This window comes from Malaclemys terrapin, chromosome 9 (genome assembly GCF_027887155.1).
Source record: "Malaclemys terrapin pileata isolate rMalTer1 chromosome 9, rMalTer1.hap1, whole genome shotgun sequence".
Taxonomy (NCBI): Eukaryota; Metazoa; Chordata; order Testudines; family Emydidae; genus Malaclemys; species Malaclemys terrapin.
Window position 1 is genome coordinate 36127433 of NC_071513.1, and position 25332 is coordinate 36152764.

General features: G+C 38.0%; 1 protein-coding gene across 6 annotated transcripts in view; it reads left to right on the forward strand.

Annotated features, from left to right (window-relative positions):
* DIAPH2 (diaphanous related formin 2) overlaps positions 1-25332 on the forward strand; it is an 869427-nt gene that overhangs the window by 52819 nt on the left and 791276 nt on the right. For 5 of the 6 annotated variants that reach the window (XM_054038969.1, XM_054038972.1, XM_054038973.1 and 2 more), the window contains 2 exons: positions 9734-9838; positions 16939-16959. In XM_054038969.1, coding sequence (XP_053894944.1) covers positions 9734-9838; positions 16939-16959 — 126 coding nt within the window. The remainder of the gene's footprint in view (positions 1-9733; positions 9839-16938; positions 16960-25332) is intronic. The other variant, XM_054038970.1, reaches the window with a different exon arrangement.

Sequence of the window (25332 nt, forward strand, 5' to 3'; positions counted from 1 at the left end):
GAATGACTGCTCCTATTCAGTTCTGTGGAACTATGGTTATTGCTTTGCTTCCCTTCTCTCACCTCTTCACAAAGATTTGCCCCCTTACCTTGGAACAGAATGATAGTGCAGTTTGCTAACAAATGAGGTATAACCCAAGCGTTAAACAATCAGTTCAGCTTAAAATAATTGTACTTGATTCAGCCAGTAACATAACAGGACTGTTAGCTCAGCACTTAAAACAGTTGAAGCCCTCTCTAGAGAATTTTCTAGTGATGGAAGCATTGTGCAGTATGTCACATAAAATTATAAAGGACTGAGAAAATGGACTTAACTGGTTTTGCCTGTAATTTGCCATTCTGCCTCACGGATACACTAACTGGACATGTTTTCCCTCGCTATTTAAATTGCTGGTATCCCCACTTGTTAGACTTTTAATATCTTCCCTTCTCTTATGTTGCTGAGACTCCATAACCTCAGCTAGGGTCTACACAATTTTCACCACTATTTCACATTGATTGGAAATTGAAACTTGCTTTTCGTGGTCAGTTGTCCATTTCTGTGTAGCACAACTTTGAAGCCCAGTTGTTAACTTTTGTATTACATTTGTTTAACTTGGTTTTGCCTAATAAAAATCTAAAGAGCTTATTGGGATGTATGAAGGGGTAATACTAAACCTGCATTGTATCTATTGAAATTCTTCAAAGAAGAAATCACTTATAACAGTGGAGCTTATGAGCTACACTTGTAGCACATTTTCCATCGTCTGTTGGGCTTGTTACTTATTTTAAAATAATAAATTAGCAGTACCAATCCTACCAATCATAAATTTTAATTAAAAAGGATACATACAAAACTTAAGAGCTGAGCAGACAGCTCTGATAGGATGTTGCTTACATTTATGGTCTTAGCTATTCTGGGGCAGCATATAGAATAAAAAGGAGGAAAATGACAAACACACAATGATGATCATTCTAAATATTAAAAGTACTCTTTTGTTTAATATCCTTCAATACTTTTACCTCTAATGTTGAAAGTCAACTATCCACTTTGTTAGCACAATAAAACAACTGAGATTGTGGAGTAGTGCTGGTTGATGTACACTTGTGGTAATCCGTTTTACCTTACGTAGCTATACACTAGAGAGTAATATACTTACTGCTACTACTCAGAGCCATGTCACATTTCTAAAACTAAATTGGGTAAAAACAGTATTTTGTGGAGTTGCACTGTCCAGTGTTCTCATCTCCCATACCTTATGTTAAGTAATTTTCAGCTATTATGGTTAAGACAGTTATTCTAGACTCTACTCAGCTTCTGTACTAGGTATACAAACATTTGCTGCTCCCAGTGGCTAACTAAATTGCCTTAGTAGTATACTTGTTGCCCTTGGAAGTGGGGACAATGTTTGGTCCTGTACTCAGATTATTTTCAGCAAACTGATAACTAAAGTGTGATTTTTTATTTAGCTTAAAAAAACCTCTCATAAGTATTGCAAAATGTAAATTACCTATAGAATGAAGCATGTATAGATCATGTGGTATGTTAGTTATTAGTATCAGGACAGCCTGGGGTTCCAGTCGGAACTGTGCAGGCAGCAAACTAATTGTTAATGAACGGCTGATGAAATCAAGCCTTGATGCCAAGGTCTGATTCACACACAAGCTTTAATTCGGCCTTTTTGCCATTACTGGTACTAAATCTTCCTATCTATTTTGTGAAAGATGAAACATCTATATAATAATGGTGTCTTCCTTGTTGTCTGTCATATAACAGAATAAAAATTGGATTTGCAACCGAAACCTCTGGCTTCTTTAGATAGTTCATAGCTAGCCACCCTGTGTACAATTCCCTGTAGCCCCCGAGTACGTATTCAGTTGGATGGCCAAGCCACTTCCCCATTCTGCCATGGAAATGCTGCTATTTTTAGGCACTAGCTCCAGCACAGCTAGTGCCAGTACATCTAGGCAAACTAGAAATCAGGCCTCACAGCTCAAAAGTAGATATACTCTTAGTGAACGTAACTGGGCTGGAACTTGGGGGGAGAGGGGATTCCACATTTAACTCAAAAGTGCAAAAACAATCTGCAGTTTTATATATTTTTTTCTGTAGATTATACAGGAAGAATGGCATTATTTTGTGGATTGGAGTAATAGAAATGAGATGACTTTGATGATAAAAAGCATAAGGTCATGCACTTTGGGACAGATAACGGGAATTTCTGCTATAAGCTGGGGGCTTGTTAACTGGAAATGACAGAGGAGGAAGCTCCCTTAGTTGATCGCAGGATGTCTGTGAAGCAGCTGGAAAAACAAAACAAAACCCAATATGGTCCTAGGATGTAGGTGAAGTATTTCCAGATAGGAAAGTAGTAATACCAAAATACAAGGCACTGGTAGGATATTTACTCCTGTGGGAATTCTGTGCCACTGTGCGTGCACAGAATCTATGTCCCCCACATATTTCTTTGCTTCCCCGCAGAAAAATGACTTTCTGACAGGGAAGCAAAGGGGAGCCACAAGAGCGGTCACACAATGCTCCTCAGCAGTATGTTGTGGGTGCCCAGGGCAGCCAGCAGAGAGGTAAATCACTGTGGTGCATGGGGCAGGACTGGGGAAGACCCGGCTGGTGGCTCCTACCGTGCACCAGGCTCAGCTGCTAGTCCCAGCTGGGCTGGGGTGGACAGGACTTTCTCTTCCCCCATGGCATCTGGGGCCGTGTCACATTGCCCTCCCCACTCCCCCTCCCCCGGTTTCTTCCCCGGCTGTAGGAAGCTCTGCAAACTCCCCCAGCCTGCGCGCTTCCTTCATTGTACAGGGAGCTGCTCCCCCATATGCCCAACTCCCATGAATGAAGACCCCCTCATATCCAGATCCTTCCACTGAGCCTCACCTCCCACTCCTTTCCCAGAACCTCTCCTGACAAGTCCCACTGCCCCGCATCAGAACCACTCCAACAAGCTGCCCGCACTCGGATCCCCACCCTACCGAGCCCCAACGAGCTTCTCATGGATCCCCACCCCACTGAGCACCACTACCCTAGCCTCTGGACCCCTCCACCCCCACTGATCTGCCCACATCCAGAACCCACACCCCAACTGGACCCCACCATCTTCACTTGGCCCCCTTGCAAAGTCCCATTACTGTTGCATCCAGATCCCCCCTGCACCCAGATTCCCCACTGAGCCGCCTGTCTCCAGATTGTCCCAGAACCCTCCCAGCCCACACCTGGATCTCTCCACATTAAGCCCCTTCACACTTGGATCCTGCCTTGCTGTGCCTGCCTGCTCACACCTGGTGACCCTGGCATGGAGGGAAAGGGCTCTGGGGTGTTTCTGGGGCAAACCTGGTCCTTGAGCTGTGTCAGGGTTGGTTGCAGCCTAAACGCTGAGCCCATATCCCAGGGGGAAGCTGCACAGTGATCTCCCACCTCTGTGCAGCCACTGGCCTGTGCTCTCCAATGCCATGCTGGAAGTTCCACATTTCTTTGACAAATAAAATTTGCAGAATTTTGCAAAATTTTAAAATATTGTGTGCAGAATTATTTTTTGGTACAGAATGCCCTCAGGAATAGATTGTATCTGTAATGTGGTATACAATACATCTCTAGTCACTATGTTCAAGACAGATGAATTCAAACTGGAACATGTGCAGAGAGAGACTCTCCATTCCCTGATCATCCTAATAGCCCATCTTACAAGAAACAAGAGTGTGGCTTGTTAAGCCTACTAAAATGAAGGCTGAGCCCTGGTCTACACTACAGAATTACTTCGGTATAACTACATCGCTCAGGGGTGTGAATAATTCACACCCCTGCGTGACATAGTTATACTGACCTATGCGCTGTTGTAGACAGCGCTATGTTGGTGGGAGAGCTTCTCCTGCCAACATAGCTACCACCTTTCGTGGAGGTGGAGTTAAGCTGACAGGAGAGCTTTCTCCTGTTGGCTTAGACTGAGGATCTTCACCAGAAGTGCTACAGCAGCATAGTTACATTGGTGAAGCTGCACCTCTGTGAATTTTTAGTGTAGATCTGCCCTCGCTAAATATATCAGGGGTTAAATACCAGGGAGGGAGAACAGCTACTTAATCTAAAGGACAGTTTTTTGCACATGGATATAAACTGGCCACGAATAGAGTTAGGCTGGAAATTAGAATGTTTCTAACCATGGCAAACAAACTAACTATTCTTAAATGGAGCTGGATAAGTTTATGCATGGGAGTATATGACACATATGTTGTATATGCAATAGCAGAGAACTGGACTCGACCCAAGGAAGTCCCTTCCAGTCCTATGTTCTGTTACTTAGGAACCTCAATTATTTTCAAAGTCTGAATTCTTTAAATCTATTCAGGTTTTGATCTTGAATTCCGCAAACTCAGTAGCAAAATTAGAGGATTTATATTATGAGAGATATCACAGTAATACGGAAGACTTATTCAATCACTACAAACTTGTTAGGCGATGTACTGGCTTCTTGAATGCGCCCAAGGGCAAAATTGGGAGTTGAGCTTGACTATAGGTTTTGGTTCTGTACTTGCAGCTTTTGCACGGAAGTACCAGTAAAGAATCTGGATATGTAAGAAGTTTAAAAAAGCATCATTATTGATAAATTCAAATTAAATATTTGAACTTTCTATTGGTCTTTGCTCAAATGGATATTTAGTCATATGAAGCATAGGAAGGTTTTTATTAAATCACAGTATTGAATGTTTGGACATACACCAAGATATAGATGCTATTAGGGTTTATCAAGTTGCAAATTTATTCTTACAGATAGAATGGTACGTCTGCTGGTGATAAAATTAATAACCAATTTGAAAATTGAATAATCAGATGAAATAGCATTGTCAGACTGCAAGTTTATAACCATGGAAGTCTTCTCCTTTTGCGGACCCTTGAAGCGAGGATGATATCTGCCAAGGGGGTTCATTGGTGGGTTTTTAAGTGGCTGAGGAGCCCAATTCATGTCCTGCAGATTTTCCCACAGAAGTGACAGGTGTAATCTTGGAGGAAACATAGTTGTTGGCTGGAGTGTTGTGCCCTTTCTTTCTTCCTTTGTCATTTCTCTGTTTCATGAGCACATCTGTTTTCCTCAAAGTGAGCTGTAGCTTGGTGCATGGTGTGGCACCACTGCGTTCTGTTCCGTGCTAAGTCCTCCCAGTTTGTTGGGTTGATGTCTACCTTTTTAAGGTGTACTTTCAGTATGCCTTTGAAGCGCTTCCGCGAGCCCTTCTTCCGTGACTTAACTGAGAGAAGAGTACTTGCTTCAGGAGGTGAGTGTCAGGCATATGTATACAGTGGCCAGCCCAGTGGAGTTGGTGTTTCATGACCTATGCTTCTATGCTGCTGATGTTGGCTGCAGAGAGAACGCTGATGTTAGTGTGTTGGTCTTCCCAGCTCATCCTGAGAATCCTCCTGAGGTAGCGCTGTTGAAACTACTCCAGTTGCTTGAGATATCATATGTAGAGAAGGGTGAGGATGACAACTGCCTTGTAAACCAAGATCTTGTTTGCAGATCGCTATCATTGAAGACTTGTTTGAGTAGCCTTCCAAAGGATGTGCTGGCACAGCGGAACTTGTATTCAATTTCTGTGTCTGTGCTGGCTGTTTGAGAGAGGTGGCTCCAAAGGTCTGGAAAATGGTCCACATTTCCAGAGGTTCTCTGCTGTTAGTGATTTGTGAAGTACAAAGGGTAGTTTGTGCAGGTGAGGGCTGATAGGATACCTTGATTTTCCCAGTGTTGAGAGAGACACACCCAGGCTGTTGTAGGCATCTGCAAAAAGATTTAGGGTGCTTTGCAGGTCGGTCTCTGTGTGTGCGACAATAATGCAGTCATCTGCATACTGAAGGTCAGTGATGCCAATTCTCATGATCTTAGATTTTGTTTGGAGATTGAGTTGGCCATCGATATGATAATCCTGATTCCATCAGGGAGGCAGTCACGAATGAGAATGAGGATCATGGCAAGGTAAATGGAAAAGAGTAGTGGAGCAGTGACGCAGCACTGCTTCACACCAGGGCAAATGATGAATGGTTCGGCCGTTGCACAGAATGGTGGCATTCATCCAATCATGAAGTGGTCTGACGATGGAAATTAATTTCTGTGGACAGCCAAATCTACACAGCACCTTCCATAGGGCATCACAATTGATAGTCAAAGACCTTCGTTAGGTTGATGAATGTCATGAGCAGTTCTTGGTGTTGCTCTCTGCACTTCTCCTGAATCTGTTATGCCATGAAGATTATGTCAGTTGTGCCTCAGGATGGCCTGAAGCCACACTGTGATTTGGGGAGGAGTTCCTTGACAAGGGGGAGGGGGTGGTTTAGTAGGAGCCGGGCAAGGATTTTCCTTGCGATGGAGAGGAGGGCAGTATCTCTGTAGTTCCCACTTAAAGATATGCCCCCCTTTCTTAAATATTGTAACAATGTTGGAATGCTTAAAGTCAGGTGGAATTTCTTCAGAGGTCCAGGTTTTGTTGAGAGAGTTGGCAAAGTTTGTGCTGGAGCATTGTTCCACTAGCTTTAAAAACCTCAGCTAGGATGCTGTCTGAGCCTGGTGCCTTGTGATTTTTGTCTGCGTGATGGCATGCTGGACTTCCTCAGAAGATGAGGGATCAACAAGGTGTTCCATTGTTGAGCATTGTGGAATAAACTCGATAGTGTCTTCAGAGACTGTGGATTTCGTGGTTTAGTAGGCTCTCAAAGTACTCCTTCCAGTGTTGTTTAATGTCTGCATTGTCCTTGAGGAGGGTGGAGCTATCTTGAGAACGTAAGGGGGTTGGGGCTTTGGAGTTTGGCCCATATATAGCTTTTGTTGCTTGAAAGAAGCTTCTTGTGTCATCCTGATCTACAAAAGCCTGGATCTCACAGGCCTTCTCTTGCCACCACTTGTTTTTGTTGTCACGTAGCTGCCTTTGGACTTTCGATGCAGTCCTCAGCCACCCCCTAAGGCAGACAAATTCATTCTAATGGGATATTTCAGTGCCAGCATTGGATGGGATGCCCAACTCTGGAGCGACACAATAGGCAAAGAAGAGGTGGGAAATATAAACCCCAATGGTATTCTCCTCCTCAGTAAATGTGTGGAGCATGACCTGCTCACTACAAATACCATCTTTAGGCAGAGTAACAAATTTAAGACCACCTGGAAACATCCTCAGTCCAAACACTGGCACCTCCTTGACTTATAGTTAGAGCCTGAGATTATGCCGACCTCCATATAACATGATCCATGAGAGGTACAGATTGCTGTTGAACAATGGAATTAATTAGGTGTAGCATTAATGCATAGAAAATGAAGTTTGCTGTAGCTGTCAGTACAGTATTAGTGAGTGGTGGTCACTTGAACTATGCTTAATAATTGCACTGTGAAATGTGTCTGTCAGTCTAACCTTTACCATTTTTTGTACCTTGCATCAGCAGTGCCTGGTCCAAGTGGGTGTGAAATACCACTGTTAGTGTGAATGATGAATTTTTGATTCAAATAGTTTTACAGCTATTTCAAATGGTGTTTGAACAAGTGCAATGAGTACACAAAGTGCAAGCCAGTGGAGAATTAGTACTCAGGGTTTTGTTTTTTTCCCCCCGTTTTGAATTAGCATGCTCAAAACAGTCAAAATTGATACTTTCAGAGAAGTTGAGAAATGTGGAGGGGTTGACTGTAGTGTTTGTATGTGATGTATTAATACATTTTTCTATAAGTAGGGTAGATGAGAGAGTTGAATTAGAGATTTTTGTAATTTAATGCATAGAAGAATTCACCATCTTGCACAGAACACAAAAAAAGCAGTCAATGATCTTTACAAACATGCAACTGACTTTTTGGAGACTTGTTTCAGCAAAGGAGGAGCAGTGCTTGAGAGTAACTAGATAAAATATAGATCAGGTTGTTGTAGATAAGAGCACTGCCTGTGAAGACAGAAGGAAGTTGTCACTGAACTTACTAAGCATCCAAGTCTGTGAAGTTTTACTCTTTGACAGAATCTCTCAGTGACTAGCAAAGCTTTTGAAATTGAAGAAGTGTAAACTGAGGTAAATGGATGAAGTGATTAAATGCCCATTTCAACCTAAACCATTGATATCCAGAGTTGCTTTGTATGCGCAATTTATTTTAAGCCCAATGAGAACTGTGGCAGCTCTGCAGCTGTGAAAATAAGACATCAATGTGTAATGTAGTCTTCTAAAATGTGGAGTGAAGGACTGAATGTATAGCAGACAATTTCTGCCATTCTTGTGTACAATTGCAGCATTAATCAACTTCAGATGAAGCAACTTGTGATTGCAGGGTCTGTTTACTTAATGCCGACTAAACTATGTACATTCTTGTGATGCCTAGATGTAAATGTAAAGAAAAACTTAGTTGTGTTCAGTTGGCTCCGCACAATGTACTGGGCACAACTACAAAAGCAAGAAAATAAGTTTAACAATCATACTCTGCTTTTACTGTACCCATATATACCCACCTTGCAGCTATCATCAACAAAAATGGTTAACCAAAATTCAGTTTGTTGATTGATACCACGAAGGGGGAGTAAAAAATAAATGAAAAGGCCCTCAGGTGATAAACCTGATAACATTGGAGGATGGCAGAATAAGTACCACCAACAGAGAATGGAAATAGTGGACAGCGTTGAGAGGCAAAAATTTCGAATAATTTGGACAGAAATGTCAAATTGGTTTCCGCTAAGGCCAGCATTAGCGTGGGGTTTGGGGGTTTCTGTCATTGCATTCTGAGGAGGATTTAAGCCAATGGGCTTCAGGATGGAAAATATCATTTAAAAAAAAAGATTTATGTAAATCATACTTTACGTTCTTTAGTGCTTTTACATTCTTTCCATTTTATAAAAATGCTAACGTGGATGCTAGAATTGAGATTTTTACATATATTTTTCTAAAGTTTCATAGTTAAAATGCTCATCTGTGCTGGAAAAACAAGTTCAGCACTTCATTAACATCCAGGTTGTGAGAATGGCAGCAACTCATAGCAAGCAAATAGCTAGTGTAAATGAGCACCTTCCAATATCAGAACTTCTACAAGTCAGGGAAACATGAGTGTTCTGCTGAGACTCTATTCATCGATCAAGGAATATGGCTTGATCAGTGAGACTGTAGTGTTCTTAAATCAGTTGGGGATAATCGCACCTGGTAGTGGCTAAATATGGGTTTGGGAAGCTTCCTTTTGGTCCTTATTGTGAGAAACTGGCCTGTGTAAGAAAAAATTCACAAACTTGGTTAATGTGTCAAATGTCTAAAATTCTTGTTAATACTGAAGCAATTTTGTCCAAATTTTTATGCCACTAAAAGTTTTTTTTTTTTTTTTTTAAATAAAAAACATAGCTTTGGACACTGATAATACAAAACTTATGCACATGGTCAACTTAACATCTGAATTGGATTCAATTTTAGCATCTTATTTTTCTTGTGTTTTTACCGGAACCATACTTCCTTGCCAGTTGTGTTGAACATAAAGCTCATTGTTGTGGGGTATTATGGAAAATTGTAAAATGAAAGTTCATGACATATCGTTAAAGGTACAGAATAAAAATTAAATTTGAGATAATTCAGAGGACAATGTAAAGGAATAACTGACTGGACTACCACATATTTCAAGTAGGTACACATTAACTCAGTCACTGTTAATTTTCAAATATGGAGCAGTTTTTATTTGTAAAGAGGCATCAGTACTAGTCAAGATAAATGAAAACTGAAATAAATATAATCATGTCCTTTTATGTTATCTGCTCATTTACAGGAAGACATGAATTTAAATGAAGAACGTAAAGCTCCTTTACGAAATAAGGATTTGACCACGAAACGTGAGATGGTTGGCCAGTATATTTCTGCGACTGCCAAATCTGTAAGTTAACTTTTCCAGGATAGACCAGACTAATAAGCTTGGCTTCATGTACTTTATGCTTTTTGAGATGAAATAGTCTGCTGCCTCAGTTTATCCTTAGAGTGCTTAGAAATCCATTATGCATAATGCACTTTAAAATTCCCTCAATTGTAGATAAAGTGTTTGAGGTGTACTAAATTTTAATTAATCTGAAACATGACACTCACTTCACTGTAAACTAGTTAGACTTCAAAATCTACTGCTCTAGGGTAATCAGTAGGACTTGATGAAATCATGGAATTGTCAAATTTGTAAAGTAATAAAATTGATGTTGGACAAGGTCTCAATATGTTAAATTAGTTAAGTACTGTAGCTGGCTTGGTGGGAGCACAAGGTGTTCTGGTGCTGGTGAGAAACGTTCTGTAGTAAGATGAAATACCACCATTCCGAGGGAGAATCTTATGGAGCTGTCAGTCTTCAGTGTTAAAGAATTTCCATGCTTCTTGCTGTGCTCATAAACACCTTGTGTTAGTGAATCCACAATTCACTACTTTGTTATGCCATAAAGGTGGTCAGTTACTTACAAGTATATGGATGCATGCAAAGTCCCTAGAGTGAGAGATTTTTTTTCAGGTAAAATGGCCACAGGATTGTCCATCTCCAGTTTGCCAATGTCCAGTTAAGGTTGATTGCAGTGAAGGATGATAACCTGTTCTTGGACATCTGTTTGTGTGGGAGAGATGCAGTATAGTCTCAAATGGTTGAAATCTCATTTATATTTCTCAGTTGTAGGAAAAATTAATACCACTTGATAACACAGGTTATTAAATAGAATCATAATGCTTTTTATGTTACAAGAGTTTAATACTGATAAATGATTTCCTTTTGAGGTATAAAAAGATGTTACAAAACTATTTTAACATTATCTGAAACATCTGTAGTAATTCCACTGTAAATTACCAATGTGTTTTGCCCTGTATTCCTCTCTTGTATTGGCTGTACGTTGTATTTTAAGCAAGCTGATTTCTGAATGTCAAACAACTTAAACGCATTGCAGTGCTGCCAGAGCAGAGTAACAGCATTTTTAAAAATTTGCTTTTGGTATCCAAGAGCAGAAATATGTTTCAAGTGATAAATGAAATTTGCCATTAGCATCATTTTCAATAGAATTGGGTGATGCTCAGTTTCTGTTGGAAATCTGGACATTTTCCCCCATTTTTGCACTCAGTTATTTGTAGCAAAATGCTTTGGGAAACACAAGCTTTATGTTCAGTGTAATAACTAAAGGCAGAAATTTTAGTAATTTTATATAACTAAGTCTGAGTGCAAACTACAGATAACTATACATGGATAATCATGTGTTTTTTATTTTTAAAATGAACTGGAAAATAAGATTTAGTTTATCTTCCTAATGATAAGCATAGAACTGAAAGTGAGGTAAAGTGACTTGAGCTTCCGAGTTTTTTTTAAACAAATTTTCATCAGTACACTGTTACTATATGAAGTTTTGACTTTAAACAGTTTCTTGCAACACTAAAACTACATATAACTAAATGAATTTTTGGAAGAAGTTACATGATTATCCTTTTTACTGAATGAGGAAAGTTGACTGGTGTAATGTGTAAATAGATATATTGAAAGAAAGTTGCATCTGTCTTCGCTTTATTAAACCGAGATATGAAAGTTTAAAGTTTGTTCTCCAAGAAATGAAAAATCCAGAGTTCAGAAACATGTAATGCTTTAAACATACTGCAATCATCTAATACACAAGTTGTAATAACATTCCACTATTATGAAAATGATTTGGTAATATTTTGTGTGAACTAGCTCTGGGTTTATTGAGGTATTTTTGATTAGGATGCTTTAAAGCTTCTTTTTCTCCATTTGATATTATTAAAAAATCAAATGTAGTATCAGTACAAGCAAGAGGAAAACCAATTACATGTTATTAAAACTTCCTTGTTGCAGAAGGAATGGAAAAAATCTCTACTGGGAATATGTAAAGCAATACTCTTTTCAAAAATATTTTCTGAAAGTGGCTTTTTCCCTAAAGATGTTAAGATTGTTTTTCAATAATTGACATAATTTAGGAATTTAATAATAAAGCATGGCTAAGGTTGCATGCCTAACAGCTTTTGTTTGCATTTTAAGAAACTTTAACCTTATCACAATACGTAATACAGTGTGGAGAAGTATAGCATAAACTTGGGAGTTGATTTTAAATACAATACTAAGTATAGTTTTTGTGTTTTTTCCAAAAGAACCTTCAGAGAAATCTCCATTTCAAAATGTTGTTCAGCCTTCAGTATGGATGTTTCATTGATGTCTAAAATGTTTTCCCTTTAAAATATTGTACTCCAGATCACATGTAGACTTTAAAATAGGTAATTTAGGTGCGTGTCAATTGAGTTCTAAAACTTGAATGGAATTTATAAATAAAGTGTAGATGTATGTTCGTAACTTTTTCTCAGTAACGTTATTATTCTCCTGGTCCTGACTTGTCTTTTGGCTTAAATCTAATGAAAGATTTATGTATGTAAAATAACTGAACTTAGGCGTTAATGGTTTTAATGGTGTGACCTACCTGTTAAGTGTCCTTAAGATTTGTCTGTTTCATAATTGCATCTATGTTTGATAACCTTTCTGTGGCAACTACAGCAGTTGATTAAAAGGAGAAAACAAATTCAACAGTTGACTCAAATGCAATGTCCTTTTATTTGTAAGTACTATTTTCATCAATCTGCTTTGTTCGCCTGATTGTCATTGTCCTCTGCTGAACATGCTTCCTTCCCACTTAGTTGACTGCCTCTGTGGCTATTATTCTCTTGCTGGACATTCCCATGAGTAACTTATAGTTTCGGTGCCTTGAGTGGCTTCTTTTCTTTGTTGCATGAGTACTTTGTAGAGGGTGAATGGCACCTAGACTGATTTACTGTGAGTTTGCAGATGCTTTGCCAAGTGACCAGCCTTCTGCAAGACAAGTTGATGGATGACTGTTAAAAGAATTTGGCAACAAAGATCAGGCAGATTCACGTGTTCATATCCCATTATTGAGGTTCACATGGTCCATGATCTACGCCTAGTAGTCTACACACTTCAGCTGGCAGCTCCTTTCTGGAAGTAAAAGGCATATTAGCAGTAAACTGTCTTGAATGGTTAGTTGTAGTAGGGGCTGCTCCAGTTTTTTTTTTTTTTTTAATGCCAATGTCTAGCAGCCTAGTTAAAAAATATATTAATCAAAAACATAAATGGCCTTAAAACTATATTATTAATTAAGCTGTATAGGTTTCTTAGTTTTGTCTTTACTCCTTTAGATTGTTCTTATTACTCTTGGGATCCATCCGTTAATAGCTGACCTATAAGATTTTTGTTTTTTTTGCCAGAAAGTTTCTCCTACCCTGTTAGGTCAGATAATATTTCCATAGACTACTTAAGATAGAAAACAAACTTAAAAATCTGAAGAGTACAAGACCTCCTCCCCACCCCCCCCGGGATATCACAGTATCAAAAGATACAGCTTTTAAGCATTTTAATTATGAGCTAATTAATTGATTTTTTTTTTTTTGTTTACGTAATTGTCCCTGTGGGTTCACCACTTTGTGGGAAGGGGGTGCACCTGAGCTGGGACACCTTTGGTAGCAGTGTCCATATGGTCTGCTCCTGTGGTCTGTACACCCTCATGCCCTGTCTGAGGGCATGTTGCTGCTCTGTTTCCTTCTCAGTTGCCTCTGGCATGGCACTGAGCTCTGTGGTGTCCATGAGTTAGTGCTGCCAGTCTTAGGCTTGCTACTTTAATTGCCTTGTTTCCTTATTGTTTTATAACATCTTACTATTTACTTACTGCACACATTTGTTTGCGTGTGTTTTGAGCCTGCCTTGTTCAGTCTTTCATAGGTGTGGTTCAGCACCCCCTCCCATTTCCACTCTGGTAAGAGCCTCTTGCTTTGTCAGAGGCTTTGATTTTTTTTTTTAATTTGTTATTCTGGAAACCTAAGTTTTAAATCCTACCATACATGCAGAAGGTCTCTTCCCCTGAGCGACATTCTAATTGTCTTCAGTATCTATTATTGAAAAATTGCTTACTTTCTCATTTTTACCATGTAAAATAAATTGATTGGAATATGAATATTGTACTTAGATTTCAGTGTATAGTATATAGAGCAGTATAAACAAGTCACTATCTGTATGAAATTTTAGTTTGTACTGGCATTGCTAGTGATTTTTATGTAGTCTGTTGTAAAACTAGACAATATCTAGATAAGTTGATGTACCCCCTGGAAGACCTTGGCATACTCCCAGGGTACACACACCTCTGGTTGAGAACCACTGATTTGTAAGCCACCAGGTAGGAGCAAGATCCTATCCTTGGGAATAAAAGCATTAGTACTTAAGAATGGATGCATAGCCCATCCGATAGACATCACAACTGCATGCTTATCAGGTCTGCAGAATATGGTAGCCAACACATATTGACTTTTTTGCCAGGCCCACAAATGGGATCTGATTATACAGGCGGAGTTTTTCATTTGGGGCTTCCCAGAGATAGACCTCTTTGGCATTCAACAAGCAGTGATGCAAGTTATACTCGGGGAGGATCCTGGCTGCAATTCGCAAGGAGGTGGTTTCCATGCTGGCTAAGAACCCTGCTGGAAGCTTGTCCCCCAACACCATTGCATCTCAAGTTTCTGAAAAAGAGCGAAGTCAACATCATCCGATGGTGTCAGCCTGTCTGAGGCAGATGCAGTGCCTGGACCTGTTGCTTTGGCCACCTCTTTGACTGCCACTGACAACAGGCTTGCTGATTCAAGACTCAGGGAAAACTGTTCACCCCAGTCTACCCATGCCACATCGCATGGCTTGGCTCCTGGATGACTAGTAGGTGTAAAAATAGACTCTTCATTTGAAGTGCAGAACATACTGTTGAACAGTAGAAAACTGTCCATGAGGAAGACTGAACTTCAAAAATGGAAGTAAATCTACTGTGGTTTGTCTGCTTCAGATTCTCACTTAACTCACGTATTGGACTATCTGTTAAATTTGAAGATGTTTAGTTTCTCACTAAGTTCTGTTAAAGTCCAGCTTGTAGCTATTACAGCCTTCCACTTACCTGTTTGAGTTCGTTATTTGAATATCCCACAACCTCTAGGTTCATTAAGGACCTTGCCAAACTCTACATGTTACAGAGCCTACATGGGCCTCTGACCTTAATTAATCAGAATAGTTTTGGCCAAAATTATTTTTCAGGGGACTTAGCATTCATAAAACTGGGGTTCAGGTGACCTTTTCTTGCAGTAGAATGAAATCAACCTTTTGCTATAGGGCTGCCAGTAGCAGCAATGAAAATTGACCCAAGTCAGTATTATTACCCAGCTTGAGAGCTGGATAGTTACTGGAGCTGTCCAAAAACTTGAGGCACCCTGCATTGATTACACTTGCTTCTCATTGGTTGACTCATGTAGTAACTTGGCCAGAATAAGGCTGTCTGGTGCCTTAGGGACTTGTAAGTGAGGCTGTGTGTTCTGTAGCAACAACCCAATGCCATGCCTCTGCTCCTCTGCCATGGCTATCTTCCTCATTGATATGGCAGTGACAATAGGCCACTCATACAAGCTGTACTCTGGAGTCAACACTCAGCAAATGCAATTAAGTTGTGATTTACAATGTCCCATCTTAATGCTCATTTCTCCCTGGAACTTTATACAACACAAATGCTTATCTAATCCCCTTAAGGCAAAATGTACTGATGGCAGTCTCCTCTCTTCTTCGGTCAGATCCAGGTTGTCATCTTGTTTCATAAAGCAGATCCCTTTATTCATTAAGATTCCTAAAGAAATCGAGCATTTAAAACTATTCTGACCCTTCTCTAATAAGATTTTAGTATCTCAAAGTTGTGTTGGTACAGCACTTAACACAGTCGGGTACATTTGTCTGATAATTCTGTTCTTTACTGTAGTTTCAAACCATGTTTGGCTTACTGACCTGTAATTGCCAGGATCAGTGCACAGCAATGAGAAGATGGCCAGATTTGAGTGGTCAGAGGTAATTGCGTTCATGGGATTACAGATATTTACTGTTGCTCCCTGGTTAGGCTGAAAAGATCTTGCCTTGCTTTGTTTACAGTAAGACTAAATCTAGAGAATTTGAGTAAACAGTTTGTGTCGTTTTAATTCAATTTGCTGTCTGTCTGTAGTTTTTCAACACTATAGTTGTATAGGTAACTTCAGGGAGATCTAAGACAACAAAACCATACACCCCTTGACCGCTTGGGTCTGTCTGTGGGCATGGACAAAAGGTCCTTTCCCAGTTCAATTGCTTATCATGCTGCAATGGGTGAGGAGAAAAGTTGAGATCTTTTGGTTTTAAGGGCAAAATCATCTGGGGTTAATGAACCAAGCAGAAATACATGGTTTTCTTGTGGATGAAGTGTTAAGTGCAAATCCAGCTACCTGTTAATCTATGTGCACACTTGCTGTTAAATGCAGTATGGACAATGACAAAGGATGGCTTCTAAAAACACAAATTCTGGATTATGTGGTTTTGTCACTGTTGAAAAACATCCATACTGAATATTTGAACAAAAATGTGATGTGAGGACTTCATGAAAATACTAAGATGAGACTTCAGCCAGAAGACACATTAGTGAGCTTATGAAAATTGAATTAAAGAAATGTTCCTTCTAAAATATAGTAAAAGCTCTGTTCAAGTAATAAACACTTGGTATAATAATACAGAGGTAAAATGTAAATTAATATGTTATTAAAGGAGTATTTACTTTGTAGTTGAGTTCTTCTCTACATCTGTTGAAATGTCTAGTGCCTGATACCTTAATACCTTTTGCAGTCTTTTAATACTTGATATGAAGATATCAAACTAGACTGCTCTTCAGCTCGTAATGAAGTATATAAAATATTGGTAACTGAACATGAGTAAAAATGTATTATTTTTTCCACCACAGAATCAGAATATGCTAGTTTGATAAATGAAGTATTAAAAGAATTTAATTATTTACTAATAATTAAAGATTTGACTACTCCTGTGAAATGCTACAGCTTACTAATAACTTTGCTATTTTTTTTTTTTTTTTTACACTATAACCATTCTTCGCTGACCACTGCATGCAGATAATTGGAAGTAAAGTTGCGGTGAGTACAAATGTGGTGGTGTTTTTTCTTAAGTTCATGTTTATATTGTAGAATTTAGGCTTAACATTGAGTTATTTCATCATATTTTATGCACCCTTAACACATGCCAGATAGTGCTTGTTTTATCATATTATCAGCTTAATGGTTTAGGGAAAAAATGTAAGAAATTATTAATTTACAGTAATCTCTCTTGAATCAGACTGGGAGTCTTACCGTTGACAACAGACTTTGAATCAGGCCTTCTATATGCAGTTGAGGCAGGTTTTGCTTTTTACTGCAAAAGTAATACTTGATTCATAGTTATGAAATTCAGTTGGTCTTGAGCTTAGTGTGTCTCATGTAGACCTTGATATTCAGCCGTGGCTCATAGTCCAGTACAAAAAAATCTGCTGCAGAATATCACTTGGAGCTATGAGAAACTTAGAATATAGGATCTAGAACCTTAAGTAATTATGCAAACTTCAAGCATGGCATGAGGCCTTCCGGAAACTATGTTTTTAGTATTTCACTGGGAGTGAAATAGTCTTCTGTGTTGACTGTTGTTCACTTTTGTCACTTAGTGTGTGTAACACCTCATTGCTTTGCGAATAAAGTCATTATATATATGAAGTCTGTTGTGGCTGGATCTTGCTGTTGCAGAACGCAGGGCAAAACTGCCATTTGATTCAATGGGAGAAGGTTTGAGCTTGTCAACAAATGTGATGTACTATGAAATGTGTTATTTGCTCAAGCATTAGTGAGGTCAAAAGTACTGTGGAATAGAAGAAAGCAAATCTAATGTTTAACTCGAATTCACGTGTAAAATTGAGAAGCAGTGATGACATAATATGGCTATTAATGAAGATTTTTGTGGAAAAAAGTAATGCCTGAGATTCAATCAGTGTCATTGACTCTAGATGCACAGTCAGCACCTCTATAATGTTTGTTAAACAAATATATTATTTTGTTGTGGGAATAGACTCAGGAAGTGAGGATAGTTTTGCAAAAGAGTTTTTAAAATTTTTAAGTGTGGTAATTAAATATGTACATTTTAAATGACAGGCTGGAGCCGGGATATCTATTGATGTAACTATGGTACAGTGTCTTTTCAAGAAGACATTAAACCAACCACTCACCTGAAGTCTGCTGCAGTGTTTTTTCTGTTTGAATCACTTCAGTGATTCCTTTGCTGTGTAGTCTTGTGTTATGAACCATAAATTTTAACTTTTTTATTCTATTTAAGGTCTAATAATTGGTGCATCAGCATTTTACATGTTCAAAGCCCATTTGAGATATGCCAGGGTTATAAATGACACTGCTGCTAGTTTGGCCTCATTCAGAATAAAATCTAAAAAGTCTGTCTACTTACTGTGCTCCTTGGCTTGTAAATAGTGTTATTTCAAATGCTTATTCGGATGTGAGATCAGAGTAGTGATATAGCAGCCTGTGTATTATAAGGTATTTCCATTCTGGGGAAAATGAGTGAAATGGTCAATCCTCCTTCATTTTTCTGTTTATACTGTAGAAACTAGGAAAGGGGACTACACAAACAAATTCTTTCCCAGGTGTGAATGAATCTGAAGGCAGTCCTGAGAGAGAATAATTTAAGTAAGGGAAACTGGTAGCATTCCTAATAAAATGAGGAAAATCCCCAGGATTCTGTGAAGCAGCTTTGAAGATTGTATAACAAATAGTTTGAGCCTTGACAGAGGAGTAGAATTGCTACTACACTAAAAAACACCCTCCTCCCCACAACCAAACCATTGCACATTTCTCTTGATTGTTTCTTGAAGGTTACAACAATACGCTTTTGTTTAGAGTAACATTGTTAAATAATATAATCCTCAGGTGTCTCTTGAACAGGATGTTACCATGTTGCAGAGTGAGCATCTTTTCACTACTCATGACATCTTTCTGGTGACTTTATTAAGTTGAGTGACATCTGTGATTACACATGTAACAAACCAGCCATGTCTATCAAATATTGTTAATCAAAATAGTTGGGCAGGTGTGCTGAGTCTTTAGCAGGTGAGTGTACTTTGATATTAATGAAATGGTAATCAGATTTCTAAATATCTATTTGCCCTCAACTATTTTGCTGGGTACATAATTGGAGCATTAATTTTTCCCTAACAGCTCCCCATATCAGACTATAAACTTTTTAATTAATTGTTCTTATAAAATAGTTGGGTTCTCAAACCCCTTTATAAAACCCCTTTCTCCCCATGTTGGTCACACTCTAACAGGTGATAATGTCAGGAGCTGCCTGGGTGATATTGGATCTGTTAAAGAACCTATTGTTCTCTCATGAAGTAGGAACCTACACATTAGTGATGTACATATATAATCTTTTCTGAAAAGATTACAGTATAGTAGTGTTAAAATTTGAAGGGTCATAGTTTGTAAGAGGAAGCATGCATTGCTGTACTGAATGATTTCAACATTTAGGAAATGTTTGTAAGTAGTAAATTTTCTTTTAATATAGGCAATGCTAGATATGAGAGAGAATAATAATTGAACTAGTATAGGTTTCAGAGTAGCAGCCGTGTTAGTCTGTATCCGCAAAAAGAACAGGAGTACTTGTGGCACCTTAGAGACTAACAAATTTATTAGAGCATAAGCTTTCGTGGGCTACTGCCCACTTCTTCGGATGCATATAGAGTGAAACATATATTGAGGAGATATATATATACACACATACAGAGAGCATGAACAGGTGGGAGTTGTCTTACCAACTCTGAGAGGCCAATTAAGTAAGAGAAAAAAAAAATTTTTGAAGTGATAATCAAGCTAGCCCAGTACAGACAGTTTGATAAGAAGTGTGAGAATACTTACAAGGGGAGATAGATTGTGAGTGAATCTAAGTATTCTCACACTTCTTATCAAACTGTCTGTACTGGGCTAGCTTGATTATCACTTCAAAAATTTTTTTTCTCTTACTTAATTGGCCTCTCAGAGTTGGTAAGACAACTCCCACCTATTCATGCTCTCTGTATGTGTGTATATATATATCTCCTCAATATATGTTCCACTCTATATGCATTCGAAGAAGTGGGCAGTAGCCCACGAAAGCTTGTGGTCTAATAAATTTGTTAGTCTCTAAGGTGCCACAAGTACTCCTGTTCTTTTTTGAACTAGTATACAAGCTTGAGGTTCTGTAATAAAGTATTCTTATGTTAGGTAGCACATTGTAAACCTTACTGCTTGTCTTGATTTGCACTACAGTATTTTCTTACACTTTAGTTGCTGAAAGCAGACTATTATAGCCTTCCTTTTAGAATATTTTATTTTTTTCTATTAATACTGCAATAAAACAGCCAAACAGGAGGAACTATAGGTTCTGCTTGCCTTTTTTTGTATATTTGTATTAGCACTAGTACCAATCTCTTAAAACGTTGCTGTCCATGTCATTAATTTACATATTATAAAACATAATGTCATGCTGGTGAATTCAGTTTATAAGCCGTGAGGTAGAACTCTTGAAGAGCAGTTATTAGTTGCAGGTAATTTAAATCTTAGTAGGTACCAAGAAATGGTTTTGGGACTAATATTTCTTGAAACCTTCAAAGTTAGTATGATTTTTAGTAGATGGCAATGATCTTTATAAAGAAGTTTAATGTTTCAGGTGAAGAGATGAAAATGTAAAGAATCATTTATTGAAACATATGAAAAAAACCTTAAATTTATCAGCAACTTTTATCTGACCAAAATGTTAAACTTGAGTAATAAAAAAGGGCACAATAACATAGCAGCTTTGGGGGGAAATGCATTTCCCCCTATAAATTTAAAGGGGGAAAAACAAAACTCAGAACCTGAAGATTGTAACAGTCAGCTGAACACACAACTTCCAAGCATGGTGCCACATTGAGATGTACTGCTGTTGATTTTAGGGAGATTAAAAGTAGCTTTGAACAATATCTGTCACCAACCAATGATAATCATTTGAATAAATAAAGTCTCTGAAATAATTCAATATGTACACCGCTAACTCGATATAACACGACCTGATATAACACGAATTTGGATATGACACGGTAAAGCAGTTCTCCGGAGGGCAGGTGGGGGTTGGGCTGCGCACTCCGGTGGATCAAAGCAAGTTTCCCCTATAACACGGTAAGATTTTTTTGGCTCCTAAGGACAGCGTTCTATCGAGGTAGAGGTGTATTTTAAATCAACTTTGAAAGATTTTACCAGCCTTATTATTTTTCAGTTATATACACATGTAACTCATTTGCTTCCTCATTGTTTATGCGAGTCCAGTAAAAATGAACAATATTTTTGGAAGAAACAAAACTGAATAAACAAACAAAAATCTTCTTCTGCAGTCATGAATCTAAATGGGTTAAGGTCAGATCAGATCTTTGATCAAATATTTTAGCAGAAGTTTAATCAAGAATAATTTCAATTGAATAATAATTGAATTGAAGTTTACCTGCTAAAAAAGTAACGTCTGAAAGAGATGCTATTCTTTACCTTTTTGTTACCTTAGTAATTAGCTGCAGATGAATTTGATAGGGCGTTCTCAAACTATATATAATAGTTGGAAATAAGACTCCATAGACTTATAGTTTTAAACCATGAGATGAAGTCACATGCAGTTCAGTGCGGGTCAATTTGGTAAGATCATGAGGACCCTGGTCAATTTTCTGACTTAAGAATAATTTTTAAGTTACATAGTAAAGCTATAAGTAACCATGCTTACAGTTGAAAAATATTCTTGAAACTTGACAAGACTTCTGTATGGCTAAACATGGTACAATCAGTTCACCTAATTTGTGTGGATTTCCCATACAGCAAAAAGAAGAAAATTAAAAAAAAATAAAAATAAAAATTGTGATCCAGAAGTATGAAATTGAACTACTTTAAAACTCACTTTTTGGTACATATTGTTTCATCTGGAAAGTTAAAAACAACATAGTTAACATGATTTCATTTTTGTTTGAGAACAGAAGATCCCCCTATTTTTTTTCTGAAAAAAATTGGAACTAATTTCCTTAACCCAATTTTGCTGCCTTCATTGCTCGGTAATGTGCTGTATGCCTTTGTTCGTTTGGCAGTATGAAAATAGAAAATATGAAAATAGCTGGTTTAATGTAGGTTGTATTATCTCTTTGAGCAAGTAAAAACCTCATGTAACTGTGGCTGGTAAAGATGATTGTGTATGGAACATGCCAAGAAAAGGCTCAGTCCTGTAAGGTACTTAATGCCCTCCATTTTTATTAGGATCACTTGACGCTTTGCAGGAAAACCTCAACATGTACCTATGTATGCATAAATAAATATTAAGTAGTTATAATTCTTTTTCATTAATATGCAAATTTGGTTGGCTAAAAATTAAAATATAAATAAATTCAGTGAAGTGCTTGCATAATGCTAATCACTATTGAAAAGAGGCAGTGTCAAGGAAACCAGTTTTATCTTTTGGAAAGTCAACTAATTTAGATTTTAAATATATTTAAAATATAGGACTTTATGGTTAAAAGTGCTCACTGAATACTACTGGAAATTCTGCTGAGCACTGAGTTGTTTTCCATCTCCTAAGGACGGGGGGAAAAGTAACTAATTTGTTTTAAAACAACAATGCATATTTGTTAAAGGCTTGCTTCATTAGCTTTAAAATGACTTTTTTTTCAGTAAACGTTTACTTCGCAAATCCTGAGGTCCATTTCTGAAAAAGGAATGTGTGTACAATTTATATATTTCTTATTTTGGTGAGCTAACAGATGGATTTCTTCCCAGTTTTTTCAAGTTGACTATTACATTTTCTAGTCACAGTTTAACACAACCTGGTGATGTGTAACTTTTGTCCTAACATTGATCTCACTATCTTAAATTTTTATCGAAGTATTAAAGCATTCCTTCAATCTTAAGGTATCAAAACATGTTATAACTACTGTAATGCACCCACCACTGGGTGAAATGTCAGCAGTGCCATTCTGCACCAGCAATTTTGTGTAACAGATTGTGGCAGCTCAGAATGCAAGGATCTGTTTAGGTAAGCAGAACACAGAAAACAAGTTTAAAACTTGCCAGGACGCTTGGTTTGCATGGATTGTGAAAAATGGGGCTTTGGACTGCAGCTTCATACATCAGAAGAATGAGGATTGTAGCAGTTTGGCTCTCTAAAATCTTACTTGGGCACTCCTATGTGGTTGGAGGAAAGAGACACCTACTGAACCACCAGTACCATCACTTCATGCTAGGGTTGCCAATTTTGGTTGGATGTGTATTCCTAGAGGTTTCATCACATGACATAATCTTTAAAGATTAATCTTTAATTCATGGAGACTCCAGGATAACCCTGGAGGATTGGCAACCCTACTTCATGCTGAATCAGGTCCTTCCTTTGATTGTTGATAAATGTATAGACCCAGTCCCAGTTTAGCTTCACTTAAAAAAATCCATTCTTTCCATATTACCACTGATCAATTGGCAATGAGTGGTAATTGATAGGACTGTTATAGCAGGGAAAGTACTTAATTTTTAAGATGACTATGCTTTTAGGAAGTTTCTTAACACTTCAAAGACTTTTAATATTCCATTCAGGGTTACTGTATTAACTACTACCTGAGGCTATCCTGGCTAGCTTTTGAGCTTCCAAGATGATGGTGATGACCTCGTGGAAATGCTAATAGTTTGGGTCATGGTTACCCAAGAGTCCACCTTAGTTTGTGTCATGGTACTTCAGCTGAGATGAACAGAGGCTCCTAAAGCAGAGCTTCCTTATAAATATGTTTGGGGCTGTTGGCAGGGTGTTCAGTTTGAAAGCCCCTTGGCTTTGGGTCTTGTTTCACCTAGATTAGCCTTCCAGATATGCTGCAAAGGTCTAGCTTTACTTAAAGCATTTGGGTGATATTTGAGGAATTTAAGTTTTTTGTTTTTGTTTTAAAAGTTTTAGTGGTTAGTAATAGTGCAGGGTTAGTGTGAGCAGTTTAATTCTCAGAATGAAGATGAAACTAACTTAAACTGTTATACGTCACCCAGAGTGTAGAGTAGTTGAATTTGGGACCTATTCCACAAATCTAAACAAAAATAAATAAAATTGACTGACTGCAAAACAAGGAGTTTAAATGTAATTAATTTGGCAAATAAATTAACTGACTCTTTATTCAGAAAATTCTTCACTCTTTTTCAAGTGTTCAGTGATTATTTGTGAGCAGTGTATCTTCAAGGTGGACGATTTGAGCAAACAATAGAGTAAGATAAGAAATAAATAAGTCACACCAGGACTGTCTTTGCCATTCCTTGTATCATACCATATATATTCCAATTAAATAATGAAAAGCATAAAATGTGAGAATTTCATTTGGTAGCAAATCAAGTACAACCAAATAGTTAATTACTGTATTGGGGGAGGAGAATTTCATGGCGGTAAACATTTTTAAAGGTAATGGAGTATGTTTGTTGTCTGCACTCGCTGTGACATAAGTAGTGAAAACCATTCTGAAAGCTAATATGGAAATGAATGAAGAAAAAAATTGTAGCTCTACAGCCCATTATAACATTTGATGCAAACCAAAAGCCAAAACTTAAAACTGATGTACAGATGTAATAGTTTCGTATGCTTATAGGTAAACTAATTGCTGTTTAAATAGCGCCAATCAGTAGGCATTCATGATGTTTTAAATATAAGGAAACAACCATTTAGTTGTGAATGGTGAACAGTGACAGGAGGAGTTTTTTGTTTTGTTTTTTTAAGGTCCAAATGGCTGCAACTTTAGTGTACCTTAATATACCTCCTCGAAGCATCCCTGTCCTGGCTGCTGTGAAGGGATGGAAATTTAACTTCAGAGCTACCTCATAAGCCAACTCCTAGGTAACATACAAGTGCTTAGGTTTCCATGAAATCCAAGTGTTATTTGATGAAGCTTGGCTAATTACCACAGTTGGTCTTTGATGTCTGGAGTATTCCCCCGTCCCCCTTTAGTTTTATCAGATGGGTAATGTCTCAGTCCAGTGTTGCCAGGACCAGCTGCCACAGAGGGTGCAAGCCTCAGACTTAACTGGCATACCAAGCACAGTAGTGCCATCTTGCTACAGGTATCATGTTCCTAACTAATAGTCAAAACTGTTTTCCAGATCTCTTTAGGCTAGCAGGAGCTTTTTAGTATTGCCTCTTCTATGTTCCCATCTACTATAGACATTCTAATTTGAGGTGCTAAAGCCTGATGCTGTTTCTTGTAAATCATTACTCTGACTTTGGGAATACAAAAGATGATTCTGATGCCATTTTATTCTTCAGTTGCTTATCTTTAATGATGTGTAAAGAAGTGGGTAGAAAAGTACACAAAGCAGCATGCAAGTGTAATAATGTACAAATTCATAGTGTTTTGTTAAAGGTATCCTGCTCCAGCATTTCAATTCTTGTTTTTAAATGTGGTGGTGTGCATGAAA